This window comes from Sus scrofa, chromosome 7, assembly GCF_000003025.6.
Source record: "Sus scrofa isolate TJ Tabasco breed Duroc chromosome 7, Sscrofa11.1, whole genome shotgun sequence".
Lineage (NCBI taxonomy): Eukaryota > Metazoa > Chordata > Mammalia > Artiodactyla > Suidae > Sus > Sus scrofa.
In genome coordinates, this window is record NC_010449.5 from 52,267,100 (window position 1) to 52,288,675 (window position 21,576).

The following is a 21,576-nucleotide window of genomic DNA, read 5'->3' on the forward strand; positions in this document are numbered from 1 at the left end:
TAAACTGGAGGTGGTTGGGGGTGAGGAAGAGAACGATCCAGCCCCTGGGGCACCAATCTGCTTTGAAATGTCCCTAATCCAGGAAAAGACACTGACTACGTGTCCCCGAACTAGATGTGGCTCAGGGTACCCGGAGGATGCTTTGCACATGGACCGAACTCAGCTGGGGTGATGACATCTCTTGGGTGGGGGCACCAGTCCCTGCTGAGAAACTGCCTCTTCCCCAGGTGAAGAAGCTTGTCTACGTGTATCTGGTGCGCTACGCGGAGGAGCAGCAAGACCTAGCCCTGCTGTCTATCTCTACCTTCCAGCGTGGCCTAAAGGTCAGAGGCCTCACTCTGCCTCCCCGGGGTCCGAGCCTCATTGGCACTATACTGGAGGAGTGAGCCTGTGGGAATGGGGTAGGGGTAGCTCTGGAGGCCCTTTCCAACTTGCCTAAAGTTGAGAGAGTCAGAATGAGGGCAGCCTCTGATAAAGGCTGCCTCAAACATGGACCACTTGAGCCCCTGAGAGTTGACCCTTCCTGCCCTGGTGTAAAGGAATTGTGGCCCACAGCCAGACATCAGTCTTCTTAAGACAGGATTCTGTGAGGGGAGCTGCTGACCTGGATTCCTCACCTCTGGGTGTCAGAGCCTTGCCACTGGCAGGCCCACTGGGCCTAGGTATCTGAGAACAGTGACTTTGGAACCTCCTCATCTGAAATTTGGTAAGGAGGACAAAGTCATTTATTGACAACAAATGAGCTCCATGAAGAAGAAAACCACAAGCAGGAGAGCATCCTCAGATAAGGAAATTGGATTCCAGGATCAGCACAGAGAACATAGGGATAGGTCATTCCATTTTCTTTTTATTTTTTTAAAATTATAGTTGATTTACAGTATTTTGCCATTTTCTACTATACAGCAAAGTGACCCCATCATTCATATATGTATTTATTTATATATTCATAAATAAATATATTTATATTTCATTTATATGTTATATTTATATGTATTCCTTTTTCTTGTATTATCTTCCATCATGGTCTGTCCCAGGAGACTGGGTATAGTTCCCTGTGCTATACAGCAGATCTCATTGCTTATCCATTCTACATGTAATAGTTTGCATATACTAACCTCAAACTCCAGTCCATCCACCACCACCCCTTTTTTTGTCTTTTTAGGGTCACACCCACAACATATGGAAGTTCCCAGGCTAGGGGTTGATTCAGAGCTACAGCTGCCAGCCTACACCACAGCCACAGCAACTCGGGATCCGAGCTACATCTGGGACCTACACCATAGCTCATGGCAATGCCGGATCCTTAACCCACTGAGCAGGGCCAGGGATCAAACCTGCGTCCTCATGATACTAGTCAGGTTTGTTACCACTGAGCCATGATGGAAACTCCCCTTGTTTTTGTTTTAATTGAAGTATAGCTGATTTACAATGTCATATTAGTTTCAGGTGTTTGACATATTGATTTAATATTTTTATGGATTATACCCTGTTTAAAGTTATAAAGTATTATCTATATTCCCAGTGCTGTACAATATATCCTGATAGCTTATTTATTTTATATATAGTAGTTTGTACCTTTTAATCCTCTGTCCTATATTGCTTCTCCTCTCTCCCCTCTCTACTGGTAACCACTAGTTTGTTCTCTGTATCTTTGAGTCTGTTTCTCATCTGTTATATTCATTCATTTGTTTTATTTTTTAGATTCCACATATAAAGGAAAACACACAGTATTTATCTTTCTCTGTCTAACTTATTTCACTGAGGATAATACCTTCCAGGCTCATCCACGTTGTCGCAAATAGCAGAATTTCATTCTTTTATATATATGTCTCATCTTATTTATCCATTCATCTGTTGTTAGACACCTATGTTGCTTCCCTATCTTGGATATTGTAAAAAATGCTATGAACATTGGGGTACATGTCTCTTTTCAAATAAGTATTTTCATTTTTCTGGATATATACCCAGAAGTGGAATTGCTGGATCATTCGAACGTTCTGTTTTGGGGAGTTTTTTGGCCTGCGCCTGCGTCATATGGAAGTTGCCTAGGGCAGGGATCAAACCCTCTTGTGCTACAGCTGCAGCAATGCTGGGCCCTCAACCCACTGCACCACAAGGGAACTTCCTGTTTTTAGTTTTTTGAGTAACCGCCATACTGTTTTCCACAATGGCTATACCGATTTAAATTCCCACCAACAGTGTAGGAGGGTTCCCTTTTCGCTACATCCTCGCCAACATTTGTCTTTTGTTGCCTTTTTGATGATAGCCATTTTGAAAGGTATGAAGTGATTATAGCTTTTTTTTAGAAAAAAACATTATATTGTGTTGGAGTTCCCGTTGTGGCTCAGTAGTAACCAACCCAACTAGTATCCATGAGGATGCAGGTTCAATTTCTGGCCTTGCTCAGTGGGTTAAGGATCTGGCATTGCTACGAGCTGTGGTGTAGGTCACAGATGTGGCTCAGTGGCGTTGCTGTGGCTGTGGCTGTGGCGTAGGCCTCAGCTGCAGCTCCAATTTGATCCCTAGCCTACAAACTTTCACATGCCACTTTCACATGTGGCCCTAAAAAGACAAAAAAAAAAAATTAACAAAAAAACACATTATATTGTATTGAAACTTCTATTGCCATAATATTAAAAAATTTATCTCAGGTTCACAAAAGATATAAAGATAATAAAATGACTATATACCCAGCATGAGAAATGAAAGGTTTATCAGCCAAAGCCTCCATGCATCTTCCCCTGTTATTCATATGCATGTATTTATTCTCTTACTATTTATTTGTTTCCTAAATAAGGTATGATATTGTTTTGTAAACAGTGTGTTATGCGTTCCTCTAAAACTCATTCTCTTTTTGTTATTGTTATTCTTTGGGAGGATGTCCTTTTTGAACCAGCCTTTTCTGTCAGCCCAGGCTGAGGCTGTGTTGCTCTGCAGCCTGCTGATGTTGATGCCTCAATTCAGACAAACCTCCAGTTGGCAAGCAGAATCTAGGCCTCTCCATACCCTGTCTTAATGCAATTGGTCCCTTGAATCCCCTGTGAATCCCTACTATGTTTCTTTCCTTCCTTTCTTTCTTTTTTTCCTTCCTTTCTTTCTTTTTTTCCTTTCTTTCTTCCTTTCTTTCTTTCTTTCTTTCTTTCTTTCTTTCTTTCTTTCTTTCTTTCTTTCTTTTTCTTTCTCTCTCTTTCTTTCTTTCTTTCTTTCTTTTTCTTTGTCTTTGTAGAGCTGCACCTGTGGCATATGGAGGTTCCCGGGCTAGGGGTCAAATTGGAGCTGCAACTGCCGGCCTACACCACAGCCACAACAATGTGAGATCTGAGCCGTATCTGTGACCTACACCACAGCTCACAGCAATACCAGATCCTTAACCCACTGAGCCAGGCTAGGGATCGAACCTGCATCTTCATAGATACTAGTTGGGTTTGTTACCGCTGAGCCACAACAGGAACTTCCCTTACTATATTTGCTGATATAGGTTTAGCATAGGTTCCAAGCCAGGGTGATTCTGAATCTCAGTTTTGTCCTCCTGATCTTGTGTCTTCCTCCAAGATGTTGATAGACTATTCAGACCAGGGCAATGGACTTGAGTCCCATTTTCAGGCAGACAGTGATCTGTTAGTAAATCTTCCTCAAGCACCACATTTAACCAAATTATGGGTCCACCTAACTATGCAGTCAGCTGGTATTTTCTCTTACTGTTAGGAAGGATCTTAACAGCAAAAAAATTTAACACCTTTTATGTATAAAGGGCTATGGTTATCAGAGATAAAAAATAGACATGAATTCTCTTAAAATGCTTACATACTAAATGAAACAAAAGCCTACATCAGAAATAGCAATCTATGGAGTTCCCATCGTGGCTCAGCAGAAACAAATCCGGCTAGCATCCATGAGAATGCAGGCTCGATCCCTGGCCTCACTCAGTGGGCTGTGGTGTAGGTCACAGACTCAGCTTGGATTTGGCGTTGCTGTGGCTGTCGCATATACCAGCAGCTGCAGCTCCAATTCGACCCCTAGCCTGGGAACCTCCATATGCCATGGGTGGGGCCCTAAAAAGACAGAAGAAAATAAAAATAAAAAAGGAACTTGGTTTTAGCAGTGAATGTGATATCATCTGACTCGAATATAGACTCCTGCTTTTTAAATAAGTTCTTCAAAACTATCTATTTAAAAGCCAATTCTGGAATTTTAAAAGGGATTACCATCATTTTCACCTGTAATTCTATGAATCTTCTTTGTCCATTTTAGAAAGTCAAGGTAGCATCTTCCCTTTGTGTTCCAGCACCTCTCCCATTGTTCACCATTTTCCAAGACAGTCATTTATGGCTGCAGCTGCTGCTACTGTAATCCCATGATTACACTACCTGTGTCTAAGGCTCTTCTCAGGTGTCTGTAGGATGCAATAAGAGCAAATAGGAGGGGCTCACATACTTACTGTCTTTTTTTCCTTTCTTTTTTTGTCTTTTCTAGGGCCGCTCCCATGGCATACGGAGGTTCCCAGGCTAGGGGTTGAATTGGAGCTGTGGCCGCTGGCCCACGCCAGAGGCACAGCAACACAGGATCCGAGCCGCGTCTGCGACCTACACCACAGCTCACAGCAACAACGGATCCTTAACCCACTGAGCAAAGCCAGAGATCGAACCTGCAACCTCATGTTTCCTAGTCGGATTCGTTAACCACTGCGCCACGATGGGAACTCCACACACCTATTCTCTTTAAAATGTTCTTTTCTTGTGGAGAGGGAGGAGAGAAGCAGCTTTTGAGAAGTAGGAAGAGAGGAATGTAAGAATAAATTCTTTGAAAAAAAGACCAGTTTGCCTTTGCTGGCAGTCCCTTCCAGCACAGAGGTACCTTCCTCTTCACCCCCTACCCCTAAGGAATAGGAGGTGTTCCCAGGAACTTCTGAAAATTTGTCACTCTTCCTGAAAGTGAAGCAGCCCAATGCCACATCTGTTCAGGTGTCAGATTTCTGCTTGGGGCCAAGAGCCAGAGCCTTCAGGCAGCGCCCCCCAGGTGCCCAGAAGTAGCCTATCATCCAGGCTCAGGATGGGAGGCAGGGAAGGCAGAGCTGGTGCTAACCAGAGACAGTGAGTTCCATATGTGTGGCCTCTCCCATCAGGCCACCTGCTGCCCTCTCATGGCTCTGCCTCCATCTCTGCCCTTAGGACCCCAACCAGCTCATCCGTGCCAGTGCCCTTCGTGTCCTCTCTAGCATCCGTGTGCCCATCATAGTACCCATCATGATGCTGGCCATCAAGGAAGCTGCCTCGGATATGTCACCCTATGTGCGGAAAACGGCGGCCCATGCCATCCCTAAGCTCTACAGGTATACGCCAAGGCCCCAGCCCACCCCTGGCCTCTCCCAAATCTTTCAGGCTGCCTTTTTTTTTTTTTTTTCCTTAAACTCTTCAGATGGTTTAAGGAAGTTTGGGGAACTGATGGAGATGGAGGACATTGGCAGCAGTGGTTCCCACCTTTTTATGAATAGGGTTGGGATGAGGACAGGTACTGGGAAAGCTGGAGATGAGGGCACCTCTCAATACGTTCTCTCTCAGCTTGGATTCTGACCAGAAGGACCAGCTGATTGAAGTCATTGAGAAGCTTCTGGCTGACAAGACTACGGTTCGTATAGGGCCACACAGGGATGGGTGGTGGAAGGGTGTCAGGCAGAGGCCCTTCTGTCCTTCCTGTTCATGCGCCCTTGCCTCTGTCGCTTCCCCAGCTGGTGGCGGGCAGCGTGGTGATGGCCTTTGAGGAGGTGTGCCCAGAGCGCATCGATCTGATCCACAAGAACTACCGGAAGCTCTGTAACCTGCTCATCGACGTGGAGGAGTGGGGCCAGGTGGTCATCATCAGCATGCTCACCCGCTACGCCCGCACGCAGTTCCTGAGCCCCACCCAGAACGTGAGTGGCCCAGACCCCCAGGCAGGACCCACACCCTCACCCAGGTGGAGTGGTTCGGAAGGTCTCCGGGAGGAGATGCCCACTGCCCCACCTGTCCCTGCCTCCAGGAATCTCTGCTGGAGGAGAATCCTGAGAAAGCCTTCTACGGCTCCGAGGAGGACGAGGCTAAGGGCCCGGGGTCGGAGGAGGCGGCTGCCACGACGCTGCCCGCCCGCAAGCCCTATGTCATGGACCCGGACCACCGGCTGCTGCTGCGCAACACGAAGCCGCTCCTGCAGAGCCGCAGCGCAGCCGTGGTCATGGCGGTGGCGCAGCTCTACTTCCACCTGGCGCCCAAGGCGGAGGTGGGCGTCATTGCCAAGGCCCTCGTGCGCCTGCTGCGCAGCCACAGGTGCGCACCCGCCCCGCCCGCTTCTTCCCCACCCTGAGCTCAACACAGGCCCCCACTCGAGTCCACTAGCGCCCAGCACTCACCCTGGTCTTGCCTCCTCCAGCTGGTGCCCTCCCCGCGCCGGTCCTCTCTTCCCTCCTATTTGGCCCCCTTCCCTTCTCCCCACCTGCCGCCCCTTGACCCGTCCGAGGGGCCTAGGGACCTCTGACCTTCCTCTCCACAGCGAAGTGCAGTACGTGGTGCTCCAGAATGTGGCGACCATGTCCATCAAGCGTCGGGTGAGTCAGTGACCAAGGCCTGTCCTGGAAGTCAAGGTGGGGGTGCCCTGCGGGGCTGGGGGGCACTGGGGAAGGACAGGATGGGGGGAAAACCTTGGCTGTGCAGAGCATAGCAGGGGAGACTCTACATGCAGATGGAGAAGCAGAGCCTGGGTCCCTAGGGCCACGGAGGAAGGAAAACCTGATGAAGCAAGACGCAGTCAGATGTGAGGAGGGGGAGGGGGAAGAACTGAAGAGAGGAGGAGAGCGAGGGGCGGGAAGGTCACTGAGCCCTGGGTCAGGAGGTGGTGGGATGCCCTGAGGGAGAAGCGGGTCTCAGGCTGTGGTGGAGTTCTATGGGGCTGCCTCTCTTGTGCCAGGGTATGTTTGAGCCGTACCTGAAGAGCTTCTACATCAGGTCCACTGACCCCACCCAGATCAAGATCTTGAAGGTGAGTGATGGACAGAAGTGCCTGTGGCCTTTCTGCCCCTACCCTCACCCCCAGCACCCACTCATATACCCACAGTGGCCACCTTGGCGCCTATTTCTAGGGCTGAGCTCACTGCTGCTCCAGCCGGAAGTGTTTGCTCAGGAAGCCAGGCTAATGGGAGGGGTGGGGGGACAGGGTGAAAGGAGTTGTCTTTTGTCCAGAACCTGTCAGACACCTGCCACTTGTCACATACAAAGTAATTTATTTATTTTTATATAATGATTTTTTTCCCATTATAGCTGGTTTACAGTGTTCTGTCAATTTTTTACTATACAGCATGGTGACTAAAGTAATTTAAATTTTGCTCTTTAGGGCCACACTTGTGGCATATGGAGGTTCCCAGGCTAGGGGGTCACATTGGAGCTACAGCTACCAGCCTATGCCACAGCCACAGCAATGCAGGATCCAAGCCACTTCTGTGACCTACACCACAGCTCACAGCAAGGCTGGATCCTTAACGCACTAAGAGAGGCCAAGGATCAAACCCACATCCTCATGGATCCTAGTCGGGTTCGTTAACCGTTGAGCCACAAAGGGAACTCCGAAGTCATTTAATTTTCATAATCACTTCAGGAAGTGTACATTATCTCCACTTCATAAAAATGTAGACTCAGGGAGGTAAGGTAACTACTCACGGTCAGGTATGTAGACTCCAAATTCACACTTTCCCCGCTGCAGACTCTGTCTTCTTTCCACAGTGTTATGGCCCCACACACCTACCTCCAGGCTGTAGCGCAGACACACATCCACAGGCAAGGTGGCAGGAGCTCGTATCCATTTTCCATCCCTTCTCTGCCTCATTATTGAGTGACTTCCTTCAGCAACAGTTAATCCTCCTAAGCCTTCTGAACATCTCCTGCATATCCCCAGCTAGATCTAGGACTGCAAACCAATCAGGCACCCTGCCCTTGTGGCACTTACAGTCTAGCTGGGGTTTGGAGGAGGCAGTGAGGGCTGATCACAGAGCACAGGTAAAAATCCATTTGTGAAACAGAATGTGAAAGACAAGTACAGAGAGCTGTACGAGCATAAATCGGAGGACCTGACCTAGTCTCAAGTCAGGGAAGTTTTCCTACAGGAGGCGAGGCTTGCGCTGAGGCCTGAGAAATGAACATGAACTCTCTAGGTCAAGGCAGGGACAAGAATAGGAAGAGGTGTCCACACAGAGGAAACAGCAGGTACAAAGGCCATGAGGCGGGAGCAGTCCGGCTAAAGGCCGGTGTGGCTGGGCACAGAAGGTCAGGAGGAGAAGCATGAGAGGTCAGAGGTGGCAGCAGTGAGGCCATTTGGAAACTTATAGACCGTGGGATGGATGTTTGTCTTTATTTTAGAAGCAATAGGAGATGTTAACTTTTGCTAGAAGGGGAGAGGTGACATGCTCCCACTGTAAGCATACTCTGTCAGGGGGTCCATTTAAGAAGCAAACTGGGAGTTCCTGTCGTGGTGCAGTAGAAGTGAATCCAACTAGGAACCATGGACTTGTGGGTTTGATTCCTGGCCTCGCTCAGTGGGTTAAGAATCTGGCATCACTGTGAGCTGTGGTGTAGGTCGCAGATGCAGCTCAGATCTGGTGTTGCTGTGGCTGTGGCGTAGGCTGGCAGCTATAGCTCCAATTAGACCCCTAGCCTGGGAACCTCCATATGCTGTGGGTGCAGCCCTGAAAAGACAAAAGACAGAAGACAAAAAATATATATGTATATAAGAAGCAAACTGGTCCTCCTGCATTTTGGACAAGCTTTGGGATCTGTCAGTTCCCTCATCATCAGTCTAAGGATGATGCAGGACTGTCCTATCTGAGCATTGTTTTCTGGTCAGTGAAGTGTGTGTGTGTGTTTGGAATGAAGGGTTATGAGAGCACAAAAAGCCCACTGACCACTCTGCCCACTTTCTGCCTCCATGCAGCTGGAAGTGTTGACTAACCTGGCCAATGAGACCAACATCCCCACTGTCCTACGGGAATTCCAGGTACAGGCCAGGGGCCGGCTGATGGCCAGAGGGGCCCACCAGAGTTGCCCTATAGCTCCTTGCGCTCAGTGAGAACTGTCCTGATGGGTCAAACCTTCTCTTATGAGCCCAAAGTGGAGAAGCTGTTATTTTGGGTCCCTCCCAGTGCCTTCTGCTGGCTTTGGCTTGGGGATGGGTGAGGGCGTCCCTCCCTTTCCCAGAGTTTTATCTCTGGCATGATGAGTCTTTGCATGCAGGGTAACAGCTTTCCAAAGGTCACCCTCAAGTTTGCAGAGTCATGTCTGAGTCAAGCCTGAGGGGACACCACCTGCAGGGGGCTCACTCTGTTGTGGTGTCCCACAGACCTACATTCGCAGCATGGACAAGGACTTTGTGGCGGCCACAATCCAGGCCATTGGGCGCTGTGCAACGAACATAGGCCGGGTCCGTGACACCTGCCTCAACGGCCTAGTGCAGCTGCTGTCCAACCGTGATGGTCAGTGTTTGTCTGCTTGAATGTCCAATGTTGATGTCTAGTGGGTATCCGCCTGCATGTCTGACTCTGATGGCCAGTGGGTATCTACCTGTCTGTCCAGACACGATGTGTGTTCATCTGTCTCAATTAGTGTCCCCATGCATCTACATTACCGAAGGCCACCGGAGATGTACAGGAGCTTGAGGAAGAGTGCCAAGGGTCTGAAGGCATTGCAGGTATGTCTGTGCAGTATCCGTGATTATCTAACCGTCCTGGGCTCTTTTCCCATTCCACAGAGCTTGTGGTCGCAGAGTCAGTGGTCGTCATTAAGAAGCTGCTGCAGATGCAGCCGGCACAACACGGAGAGATCATCAAACACTTGGCAAAACTCACAGACAACATCCAGGTGAGGAAGTAGCCCTGCCCCACCCCAAGGTCTTCCCTGCTACCCCCCAGGGTTTTAAGACTCTCTAACTAAACACTAGCCTTATGTACAGAATGGATAAACAACAAGGTCCCACTGTATGACACAGGGGACTGTAACTACTCAATATCCCGTGATAAACTGTAATGGAGGAATTCCCATCCTGGCTCAGTGGTAACAAACCCGACAAGGTTTTGATGAAGACAAGGTCTGATCCCTGGCCTCACTTGGTGAATTAAGGATCTGGCATTGCGGTGAGCTGTGGTGTAGGTCACAGACGTGGTTCAGATCCCGAGTCGCTGTGGCTCTGGTGTAGGCCAGTAGCAGCAGTTCCGATTCTACCCCTAGCCTGGGAACATCCATGTGCTGTGGGTGTGGCCCTAAAAAAACAAAACAGAATAAAACAAAACAAAAAGAAAAACAAAACAAAACCATAATGGGAAAGAATATGAAAAAGAATATATGTGTCACTGAGTCACTTTGCTGTACAGCAGAAATTCACACAACATTGTAAATCAACTATACTTCAATGAAAAAAAAATGTAAGAAATCACTAGCATTAATAAAAATCAACTTCCAAACCTTCCATACGGGCTCTGAAAGGTCTCCTGGTGGAAGGGGAGAAAAGAGGAGACACGTAACCCTGATTCACCTTCCCTGTGGGGTCCCTTGCTGAGCTCTGCAGCCTGTACCGCCACTCAAATTTTCTCTGGCCCAAGGTAGCTGATCGACAAATCCTGTGTTTTTGTGTCGGACTGCCAAGTTGTGTTGTGCTGCCAAGTTGAAACATTCAAACAAGGCATTTCTGAAGACTCAGGAAGAATAACATGGCGGTAAAGCATCGAGGGTACGATGGATCCAGAAAATCAGTCTTTTATTCCAAACTGCGACTGAATTTGGGGCTTAATGGCCCTGCCCGTGCTCATGAAATCCTAAGGAAGAGGGGAAATGCTGCTCAGGAAATGCCCACCTTTTAATCTCTCTCCCAATACCTCCCACTCCCGTTGCCAGAGAATCTCATGATACATCAGGCCCGCAGAGATGGGAGGAGTGCCAGTTCCCTGGCAGGCCATGTGCTCACCCCGCTTCTCAAGTTAACCCCAGTCCTGTCCCCTCTCCCACACCCACAGGTACCCATGGCCCGAGCCAGCATCCTGTGGCTCATTGGCGAGTACTGTGAGCACGTCCCCAGGATTGCACCTGATGTCCTGAGAAAAATGGCCAAGTCCTTCACAGCAGAGGAGGACATTGTTAAGCTGCAAGTCATCAACCTGGCAGCCAAGCTCTATCTGACCAACTCTAAGCAGGTACCAATTGAGAGATGCAGGCAGTCCTTTGTGGGCTCTCACCAGGTAGGCGCGAACTCCAGCTCTTCTTGCTGAAAGAGAATTCAGGGTAGGTGGCTGGTCTGTGCAGGTAACCCGTGTTCCCCCAGTGTCCGCAGCTACTCTGGAGACTCAAGGTCCTGTCATAGGGATGGTGGCCATTGATGAAGAAGCTCTCCTATGGGGCTCTGACTTCTAATCTGCCCTACCTGCTGTCTTTGGAGCACTGGAGTCCAGGGGAGGGGCCAGCAGTGACAGGCACTTATGGGAGAATATGTGTCCCAGGAGATGTGGTCTGTACTTCCTCCCAAAGGTTGGTGATGCCAGTCTGTGCCAGAGATAAGAAGGCAAATCTCTGCTGAGGCTTGGGTAATATTGTCAGCCATTGTCACTGCCAAGGTGAAAGGTTATGAGAGGCTCTGTAGCCAAGGACGTGGCTCAGCCAAACTGGAATGTCAGGATATGAAAAGCCTCTTGAGTGTCCTGAATCCTCTGGGGTGGTCTCAAGAGATTCTGAAAGGAATAAAGCGTATGTGCAGAGCTTTAAAGGTACTGGGAACTCTAAGCACCATGACAGTTCCCACACTCACTGCCCCATTCAGTTAAGCAAGAAAAGTGTTGGTAGACTACCAGCCATGTGTCGGGAGTTCCCATTGTGGCTCAGCAACAACAAACCCGACTAGTATCCATGAGGACGTGGGATCAATCCCTGGCCTCGCTCAGTGGGTTAAGGATCTGGCATTGCTGTGAGCTGTGGTGTAGGTTGCAGAGGCGGCTTGGATCCCACATTGCTGTGGCTGTGATGTAGGCCGGCAGCTGCAGCTTTGATTCAACCCCTAGCCTGGGAACCTCCATATGTCATGGATGCATCCCTAAAAAGCAAGCAAGCAAGAAAAAAGGGGAGGATGGAAGGAAGGAAAGGGGTTGGTAAACTGCCAGCCATGGGCCAAATCTGGCCTGCTGCCTGTTTTGGTAAATAAAATTTTATTGGGACACAGCCACATTCATTCATTTGTTTATTGTCAGTGGATGTTGTAGTTGCAACAGAGTCCACATGGCCTGCAAAGCCTAGAATAGTTACTTGGGCCCTTTATAGAAAGAGTTTGCCAACCCTTGGAGCAAAGCATCCGGGCCATCCCCTGGAGACTGTGATGTCCCTGCTGGCCTGAAGGTGGCCTCTTTGCCATCCCATGGAGTCTTTGAATGGTGGCACTTGTGCGTCTTCAGCGGCTTCTTTGATCCATGGTGGCTAAATGGGCCCCAGAGGACTGAAACTAGGGAGGCAGGGCCATCACGTGCTGGGACTCTTATCAGGCATTGGAAGGGATGGCAGTTGTGTGGAAGCAATGAGGGGCTGGGTCGGCGGTGTCTTTATTGTGGGGGAAGCAGATTGGAGACAGAGGGGGTTATTAGAAGGAACATCATGGGGAAGCCTTCATCATAAAGCAAATATTTGTGTGCCTCCTTTATTCAAGTGGGAAGAATGTCTGAAGCGGCCTGAGTGGGTCGCCACCCAAGTGGGGGGGCGTCTGACAGGCTCAGGACTGAGCCAGCGTCCTGAGCCCCAGAATGGTGATGTCAGCATGTTTTCCTAAGCCTGGGGGCGGCCACATGGCATTCCCCCAAGTTGTCACTGCTAGCTACATATTCATTTATTCATTAATTTATTTAACGTCCATTTCCTGAGTGCCTATTATGCCCGGCACTGAGCTGAGTCCTGAGGTAATGACAATGAGCAAAACATGTTTCCTGGCCTCCAAACGCTCATAGTCAAGTAGCGGAGACAGCACAAACTGCCAAGCAATGAGAGCTGTGGTCAGGATGGCACAGAGAGCTGTAGGTATAGATGGCTCAATCCCTCTCATAGGGGACACAAGGTCTCAGCCCCCATCAGGTCACCCAGAATCATCCGTTCAGGCAAGTGGTCACTGACCTTCAGATGCCCTTCACCTGAAGGCCAGTCCTTCCAGGCACAGGCCCCTTAGAATAGTTCTTTGACTCAATAAAGAGCTTTCCTCCTCCCTCCCACCCTCCCCATCTTTCTCTTTCTTTCTTCCCAGCCCGTTCTGGGAGTGGTGGAGGAAGGGGAATTCTTGACCTACTAGGAGGGAGTTGGTTTGGATGTGCCCTTGGCCCTCTGTGTAAAACACCAGTGAAATTTTCCCCATCCCGGTACCATGGGTGACATTCTGGACCTGCCACAGGGCCACAACAACTCAGCCATCCCCCACCCACCCACCCACTTGCTGATCCCCATTGCCTCTCAGATTCTGGCCCAGGCTGAGGCCAAGGAGATGACCAATGAGCTGTGCTCCTCTGTTGTTTAACAGATAATCAGGTTCTAGGTCAGAAGCCACAAGGCCTCTAACAGAAGACACACTGACAGGGCTTGGGGTGGCAGTGATAGTGGCAGTAGCTGTTATAGTCACTTGGGGCAACTGCCTGGAATGCTTTTGGAGGTGAGTTTGCTTTCGTATGCCTGGTGAGATATGGAGGGAGAATCTGTTTAGCCATGGTGAGATATGGGAGGGAGAATCTGGCCTCTACAGTGGATGGAAGATTCTGCTAGGCTCTGCAGTATTTTTAAAAAGTTAATAACTTTTTAAATATCATAAAAGAAATGCATGCTCATCATAAAACATTTGGAAAATTCAGAAAAATATTAATTAAAAGTTTAAATTAGGAGCTCCTTGGTGGCTCAGTGGGTCAAGGATACAGCATTGTCACTGCTGTGGTGGTGACGTGAGTTCAATCCCTGGCCCAGGAACTTCCGCATATCATGGACATGACCAAAAAACAAAAAAGTTTAAATTACCCATAGGTCTACCACTTAGAAAAGATCACCATTAATTTTATATCTCTGTAGCTTTTTAAAAAGGTTGGTGCCTATGTATAGTCATCCAGAATTGATAAATTTATGTCTTTTTTAATACCTTAATCTTTTCATTTCTGTTTCCTCCCAATGCCTTATATTTATCAAATTGTTTCCACATTCACAGATCAATTAAATTTTTCATGTATAATTTCCTCCAGATTTTTTTCCATTTTTTTTTTCCCGTCTTTTGTCTTTTTAAGGCCGCACCCATGGCATATGGAGTTTCCCCGGCTAGGGGTCTAATCGGAGCTGTAGCTGCAAGCCTACACCAGATCTGAGCCACATCTGTGACCTACACTGCAGCTCACAGCAACGCCGGATCCTTAACCCACTGAGGGAGGCCAGGGATTGAGCCCGAAAGCTCATGGTTCCTAGCCAGATTCATTTCTGCTGTGCCACGACGGGAACTCCTATTTTCGTATTTTCAAATCCACAGTATTAGTTTTCTGCTGCTGTGTAATAAAGTGCCATAAAGTTATAGCTCAAAACAACATGTTTATTTCCTTTTTCTATGGTTCGTATGCGAGGCTTCAGCTGAGGTGCCGGTCCAGTCTGGGCTCTCATCTGGAGGCTCTGATCACAGGGTTGGTGGTAGGACAAGGCCCTGGCTTCTTGCTGGTTGTCAGCTGGAGACCACCCTCAGCTCCCCGCCATGTGGCTCCTCCATCGCTGCTTATTTCTTCAGCGCCACAAGGGAAACAAGTCGCTAGAGCCAGTCTGCCAGCAAGGCTGGAGTCTTGTATAATGAAATGTAATTATGGGCTTGCCTCTTGCCCCCAGTCACTTTTGCCACGTTCTATCAGTCAGAAGCACATCGCAGGTCTTGCCCACAATCAAGGGGGTGGAGATCAAGGCCTGAGCATCCGGAGGCAGGGATTGTGGGGGAGGACTTTGGCGTCCATCTGCCACATCTCCATCTAGAGCTTATTTTAATGTAGTGTGTGAGGTGAGAATGTATTTTAATTCTTTTTTTTGAAGAGCTGTTTTCCCCAGCATGATTTAACAGGCATTTGCCAGGTAGCAGTTACACTGGCATAGGTTCTTAAAAAGGCATCAATGAATGTTCCCCACTTAAAATTCTCCCTGGCACCTGGAGCCCACTGCTCAGTGGGAGCTTTATTCTGTTCTTAGTGCAGTGAAGCCTCTTCTCAGTCCTCTTGAGCAGCCTATAATTCTTGTACACACACTGGCTAGGTGAGTTGAGGGTCTTGATGCTGCAGACTGGATGCCATAATGGATGCAGGGTGATGTTTGCCTGTTATAGGCAAATCCTGCAGTGTTGAGGTGGGTGGAGCAGTCCCTTCTCATGTAGGTTGTCGACATGCAGTTAAGATTGTGGACAAGAGTTCCCATCATGACTCAGAGGAAACGAATCTGACTAGCATCCAAGAGGATGCAGGTTCGATCCTTGGCCTCACTCTGTGGGTTAAGGAAGTGGCATTGCCATGAGCTGTGGTGTAGGTCACAGACGTGGCTCGGATCTGACATTGCTGTGGCTGCGGCATAGGCCAGCAGCTACAGCTCCGGTTCAACCCCAAGCCTGGGAACCTCCATATGCTGCAGGTGCAGCCCTAAAAAGACAAAAAGAAAAAAGACTGTGGATGGATCAAAATCCTGAACACTTCGTTCCAGAACTAGTCAAGGACTTGAGGGGAGAGAGGATCTGATCAGCCCGCTGGGAAGTCTGTGGAAGGAGATCAGCAGCCTCTTGATAATGAAATATGTTGTTAAGGGCATCTGCCAGCCTTGGCTGGTGAGATGGGGTCTGGCTAAGGAGAGGCAGGTCTGTGATGAAGTCCATTTTGATGGTGGCATTCTAGGGAGTATAGGGTTTGGAGTACTTATCTGAGATGAAAACAGGGTTGCAGGGGCCACAACAGAGGAAGGGACTGAGCTGAATGTGAGGCCACCCAAGTCTGCATGGGCCATGGTGTAGGAAGGAGTGGAGTCATGGTAGCTCACAAGAGTTTTGCCACAGCAGTAGCTCTGACTCTGGGCCAACGTCTTGGGGCTCTGTTCCTCATGGACATCTTCCCGATGCCCCTGCCAGGTTACCTGGATCAGCCATGTCCAAGGCTTGATCTAACACCAAATAACCAGAAACCTCAGGAAGGCCTCAGAGTCAGTTTGCTGGTCCCAACCCCTCAGAATCTCCCCAGGAGTTCCCATCATGGCTCAGTGGTAACAAAGCTGACTAGTATCCATGAGGACGCAGGTTCAATCCCTGGCCTTGCTCAGCGAGTTAAGGATCCAGCGTTGCCGTGAGCTGTGGTATAGGTTGCACATTGCTGGGGCTGTGGCACAGGCCAGCAGCTACAACTCTGACCCTGAGCCTGGGAACTTCCATGTGCCAGGGTGCGGCCCTAAAAAGACAGAAGAAAAGAAAAAAATTTCCCCAGGTACTCTGGCTGTGGTGACACAGGATGGATATACTTTGTGAATTTTTTTGTTTGTTTGTTTTTGTTTTTGTCTTTTTTTTTTAGGGCCACACTCACAGCATATGGAGGTTCCCAGGCTAGGGGTTGACTTGGAGTCATAGCCACTTGCCTACACCACAGCCACAGACAGCAATGCTACTTTGTGGTTTTTGATTGTCTAGGTCAAAAGGGATGGAGACCTGGATGGGGGCAGCCACGGATGTAGGCAGTGGGGGAAAGCAGGTAGAGTGCCAGCTTTGGTGGGTCCCGGCCTGGGTGCAGCCCTGACTAGCACCTTAACCTGGGAAAAGTCACATGACTCTGCTTCTCCTCTGTAAATGGGGGCAGTAGCCCCCACCTCCTAGAAGGGTTGTGGAGATTGCATTAGATTGTGAAGGACGGAGCAGGGTCCTTAGCACTAGAGGGCACTCCATAAATGATGGCTACCACCGTCATTTTGTAAAGACAAGTTAGACTAGGTCAGGATCAGGGCAGAAATTGAGATTTGGGGTCTGGGATATGGCTGCCTTGACTGCAGACTGTGAATCCCATGTGACTTTAGCAAACCCATAGGCAGCTGCAGTTTGTTCTGATCTCATTAGAACTTTCTAGGGGGAGTTTCCGTTATGGCGCAGTGAAAACAAATCCGATTGGGAACCATGAGGTTGCGGGTCTGATCCCTGGCCTCCCTCAGTGGGTTAAGGATCCAGCATTGCCGTGAGCTGTGGTGTAGTTTGCAGACTCGGCTCTGATCTGGTGTTGCTGTGGCTGTGGTTTAGGCCGGCAGCTGTGGCTCCAATTAGACCCCTAGCCTGGGAACCTCCATATGCTGTGGGTGCAGCCCTAAAAAGACACACACACACACACACACACACACACACACACACACACAAAGAACCTTCTAGGGGGGGATTATGGCCTCTGAGATCCCTGGGCTGCTCTGAATCTACTATGTGGCTCAGTGGGGTATGAGGGCAGCCCCCGCCAAGGGGATTCCTATGTGTTCCTACTTTCTCTTTTTGTTGTCTAGTTTCCCCTGAACCAGACAGAGGAAGCTAGAGCCTGGAAACTGAGGTCTTGCAGAATAATGCAGACTTTCCTCTCTGTGGCACCCAAGCATAGAGAGGTTGGGCCAGCCTGGACCGGACTGGGTAGGAGTGGGCCTGGGGCAGCAGGGACCACAAACCTGAGAAGAATGGTATCTAGGGCCAAAAGGGAGGGTTGCAGAAGGGCAATGTCTTTTGCTGGCCCAAGACAGTTTTCAAAGTGGGGGTCAGGGTTCAGGGCTGAAGAGGTAAGGAAAACTCAGGGTCTGGCATGGGGGCAGGGTGGGAGCAAAAGAGGGGTGGGGACAGCACTGCTTGGAGCTGTTGGCTTAAAGAATCTGGTTCACATGAGATTGTGGGTTCGATCCCTGGCCTTGCTCAATGGGTTAGGGATCTGGGACTGTTCTGACCTGTGGTGTAGGTCGCAGACACGGCTTGGATCTGGAGGTGCTATGGATGTGGTGTAGGCCAGCGGCTACAGCTCCCATTCAACCTCTAGCCTGGGAACCTCCATATGCTGCCCTAAAAAGACAAAAGACAAAAAAAAAAACCCCACAAAAAACCAAGAATCTGGTTCAGAGACCTTCTGCGTCCCCGCCCTCTGTGATGGCTGTTGACCCACCTCTTGTCCCCCAGACCAAGCTGCTGACCCAGTATGTGCTGAGTCTGGCCAAGTATGATCAGAACTACGACATCCGAGACCGAGCGCGCTTCACCCGGCAGCTCATTGTCCCTTCGGAGCAGGGCGGGGCCCTCAGCCGCCATGCCAAGAAGCTTTTCCTGGCGCCCAAACCAGCCCCAGTCTTGGAGTCATCCTTCAAAGGTGGGAGCTGAAATCAAGGGGAACCTTCCCGGGGGTTGGGGGTGGGGACGGTGAATTGGCTGGCACCCCAGACCCAGCCCTTCCCCTTGAGGTCTCAGTCTTAGCCAGGCATCAGGCTCCGGTGGCCAGGACTTCTGGAAAAATGCTAGTCCTGCCGGCTGGCCTGCCCCTTTGGCCATCCTGCAGCACCCAGGGCTTGCTCTTTGACCTCCTTAAAAGCACTGCTAGCATCATCTCACCTGAGTCTCTGCCTTCCCAGGCAGGATGGGCTCCTGGCTCCTCTCCCTTTGCACCCACCTCCCCAAGCAGGCCCTGTATACCATCCTAAGGGCTCAGGTAGGCAGGAAGTGAAACACCACACAAAGGAGAGGGATTTTTTGTTTGTTTGTTTGTTTTGCTTTTTAGAGTCACGTCTGTGGCATATGGAGGTTCCCAGGCTAGAGGTCTAATTGGAGCTATATCCCTGGCCTATACCACAGCTACAGCAACATGGGATCCGAGCCACGTCTGTGACCTGCACCACAGCTCACAGCAATGCCAGATCCTTAACTCAATGAGGCCAGGGATCGAACCGGCAACCTCATGGTTCCTAGTCGGATTTGTTTCTGCTGCGCCACAGTGGGAACTCCAAGAGGGCTGTGTTTGTATGAGTCCTGAGAAAGCAGTTGCCTGCGCTTAGTGGGCTGTCCCTAGAGGTCAACCCAGACCCCAAGCCCTTAGCCTTCCCTCTTTTCTCGGGCTGTTCTCCCCTAACAAGGGTTCTGAGAGAAGCATCCCCCACCGGCTCTGCTCCGTGGACTCAGGAACCTAACCAGAAGGGGAGCCTCCTTCATAAAACTTGGTCCTCTTGCGTGTCTTTTTTTTTTCTTTTGGCTTTAATGGCCACACTCACAACATATGGAAGTTCCCAGGCTAGGGGTCGAATCGGAGCTAAAGCTGCTGGCCTACACCACAGCCACAGCAATGCAGGATCTGAGCCTCGTCTGCAACCTACACCACAGCTCATGGCAATGCCTGATCCTTAACCCACTGAGTGAGGCCAGGGATGGAACCTGCATCCTCATGGATGCTAGTCAGGCTCATTAACCACTGAACCATGACAAGAACTCCTCTTGCATGTCTTTTTGTTCTGCGTTTTCTCTGCCGTGGGTCTCAGGTATAGGAAGATTCTAGGCTGGGGTGGAGCAGGATGTGAAAACCCCCAGGAGGAAGGGGCCGGTGCTTTTGTCCTCCTCAGCACCATCCCAGCTACAGGTCTCAGTGTTGCCCTCCTCTGGCCGTGACTCCCTCCCACTCGCATCTGGAATGCTCACCCCTCCCCCATGGAGTCCAGGGCCTGAGCAGACATGGCTCCCGCCCTTTGACCCAGCCTGGCCAGCCCCGAATTCACAGTTGCTTTGCCCCAAGCAGGCCTCCTTCCTGAGCCCAGCTCTGCAGCAGCCCAGCCCCAGCTGCACTGGAAGGGAAGCCACATTCACATTTCTGCCTCCCCAGCAGGCAAACCTGGGCGGACAGGCCAGCAGCAGCTCTGGGCCCTGCATCCTCCCCACTGCCCTCTACTTCAGTCCCGGTTTCCCCTGCCCCTCAGCCCCGGCTGGCGTTGGGCCATACAACCGTCATTCCAGCATGTGGGCCTGGAGGTTGAGTCAGGGCCGAAGAGCCATTAGGGGACGGGTCCACCGCCTCCTTCTGTCTGGCTGGGCATTCCCACCAGCATCGCTGCCCCATCCTGATAGGAAATAACGCCCGGGCCATTTCCTCACTGCCACTACCACCCTGATCTCACCCTGTCCCCAGACCGGGACCACTTCCAGCTGGGCTCACTGTCCCACCTGCTCAATGCCAAGGCCACAGGCTACCAGGAGCTCCCAGACTGGCCAGAGGAAGCCCCGGACCCATCTGTGCGCAATGTGGAGGTCAGCAGGGGCAAAGGGCTGAGTGGGGCATGCGGGAGGACAGACAGCAGGGGGCCCTGGCAGGGTGGGCATGGCCCTCCTGACACCCTCCCCACACGCAGGAAGAAGATCTCTCCCTCATTGAGACCCACGTGGGCCTGTTGGGCGAATACACCGAGGTCCCCCTGCCCCCGTGTGCTGTGGGCCCTCTGCTCTGTGTGCAGTGTTCTCTCCCAGCCTGTGCTGCCCCCTGCCCTTGCCTCGTGTGCTGCATCCCTGTGCCTTCCCTACACGCTGTGTCTTCCTTGTTGGCAGGGCCCCTCTGTGAGCAGCATACCCTCCCCTCCGTGGACAGCGTCCCTTTCCTTCCCCCATTATTTCCTCTTGGGGACAGAACCGCGTGGGTCCCGAGAAGAGCTAGGGTGAAGGATAAGAGGGCCTTGTGCTTTCCTCCCCCTCCCTGTCCATCTCCAGGTACCTGAATGGACCAAGTGCTCCAGTAGGGAGAAAAGGAAGGAGAAGGAGAAACCCTTCTACTCCGACTCCGAGGGAGAGTCCGGCCCCACCGAGTCCGCAGACAGTGGTAAGACGATGGGGAGAGCTGGGGCCCTGTGCTCCTGCCTGTGTGTGTGCCTGGTGGCTGGCTGACTGGAGTGTGTGCGCCCGCCTGTTTTATAGGGTCACGTGTCCAAGGGGTTGTGCACCTGCTTGTGTGCACCTGAAGGTGTGTTTATGCACCTAAGGAACTGCTCAGCCCAGATGTGTGTGTGCTTGGGTAGGTCTCTATCCATACAGGTCCCCCCATGTCCTGTTCATCTGGGATGGCCTCTGGGGCGAGGAGCAGGCTGGGAAAAGTGCAGTCTGAAGCTGGGCACCCAGGAGCCCTGCACATGAGGGAGGGAAACCTGAGACCATCCCTGCCTCCACAGACCCAGAGTCTGAGAGTGAATCGGACAGTAAGAGCAGCAGTGAGAGCGGCTCTGGGGGGTCCAGCAGTGAGTCCGACAATGAAGACCAGGATGAGGATGAGGAGAAAGGGAGGAGCAGTGAGAGGTAAGATGACCACAGGGCTTCTTCTTCTGGAAAAGAAAGGCTAACACTCAGCCTTAGCCAGTCCCCAAAGAGCCCCAAGCCTCCTCATGAGCTGCTGGGGCCTGCAGACACCCCCACCCGGTGGGCTCAGCTGATGGCTACGGGGAGTCTCAGCGACAGGCCTGCTGCCTCTTGGGGCAGCATGGAGAAGGAGTTGAGGTAGGGTCCCGGCTGACACAGGCCAGTCTAAAGCTCCCAGGCACAGGAGCTCAG

General features: G+C 50.7%; 1 protein-coding gene across 6 annotated transcripts in view; it reads left to right on the plus strand.

The window, feature by feature from the left end:
• AP3B2 (adaptor related protein complex 3 beta 2 subunit) overlaps window positions 1–21,576 on the plus strand; it is a 91,506-nt gene that overhangs the window by 64,451 nt on the left and 5,479 nt on the right. For all 6 annotated transcript variants that reach the window (XM_021098893.1, XM_021098892.1, XM_021098889.1 and 3 more), the window contains 15 exons: window positions 228–323; window positions 5,169–5,329; window positions 5,559–5,625; window positions 5,726–5,908; window positions 6,016–6,299; window positions 6,523–6,577; window positions 6,937–7,008; window positions 8,950–9,012; window positions 9,355–9,487; window positions 9,763–9,872; window positions 11,021–11,197; window positions 18,190–18,376; window positions 20,174–20,292; window positions 20,746–20,854; window positions 21,201–21,324. In XM_021098893.1, coding sequence (XP_020954552.1) covers window positions 228–323; window positions 5,169–5,329; window positions 5,559–5,625; window positions 5,726–5,908; window positions 6,016–6,299; window positions 6,523–6,577; window positions 6,937–7,008; window positions 8,950–9,012; window positions 9,355–9,487; window positions 9,763–9,872; window positions 11,021–11,197; window positions 18,190–18,376; window positions 20,174–20,292; window positions 20,746–20,854; window positions 21,201–21,324 — 1,940 coding nt within the window. The remainder of the gene's footprint in view (window positions 1–227; window positions 324–5,168; window positions 5,330–5,558; window positions 5,626–5,725; window positions 5,909–6,015; window positions 6,300–6,522; window positions 6,578–6,936; window positions 7,009–8,949; window positions 9,013–9,354; window positions 9,488–9,762; window positions 9,873–11,020; window positions 11,198–18,189; window positions 18,377–20,173; window positions 20,293–20,745; window positions 20,855–21,200; window positions 21,325–21,576) is intronic.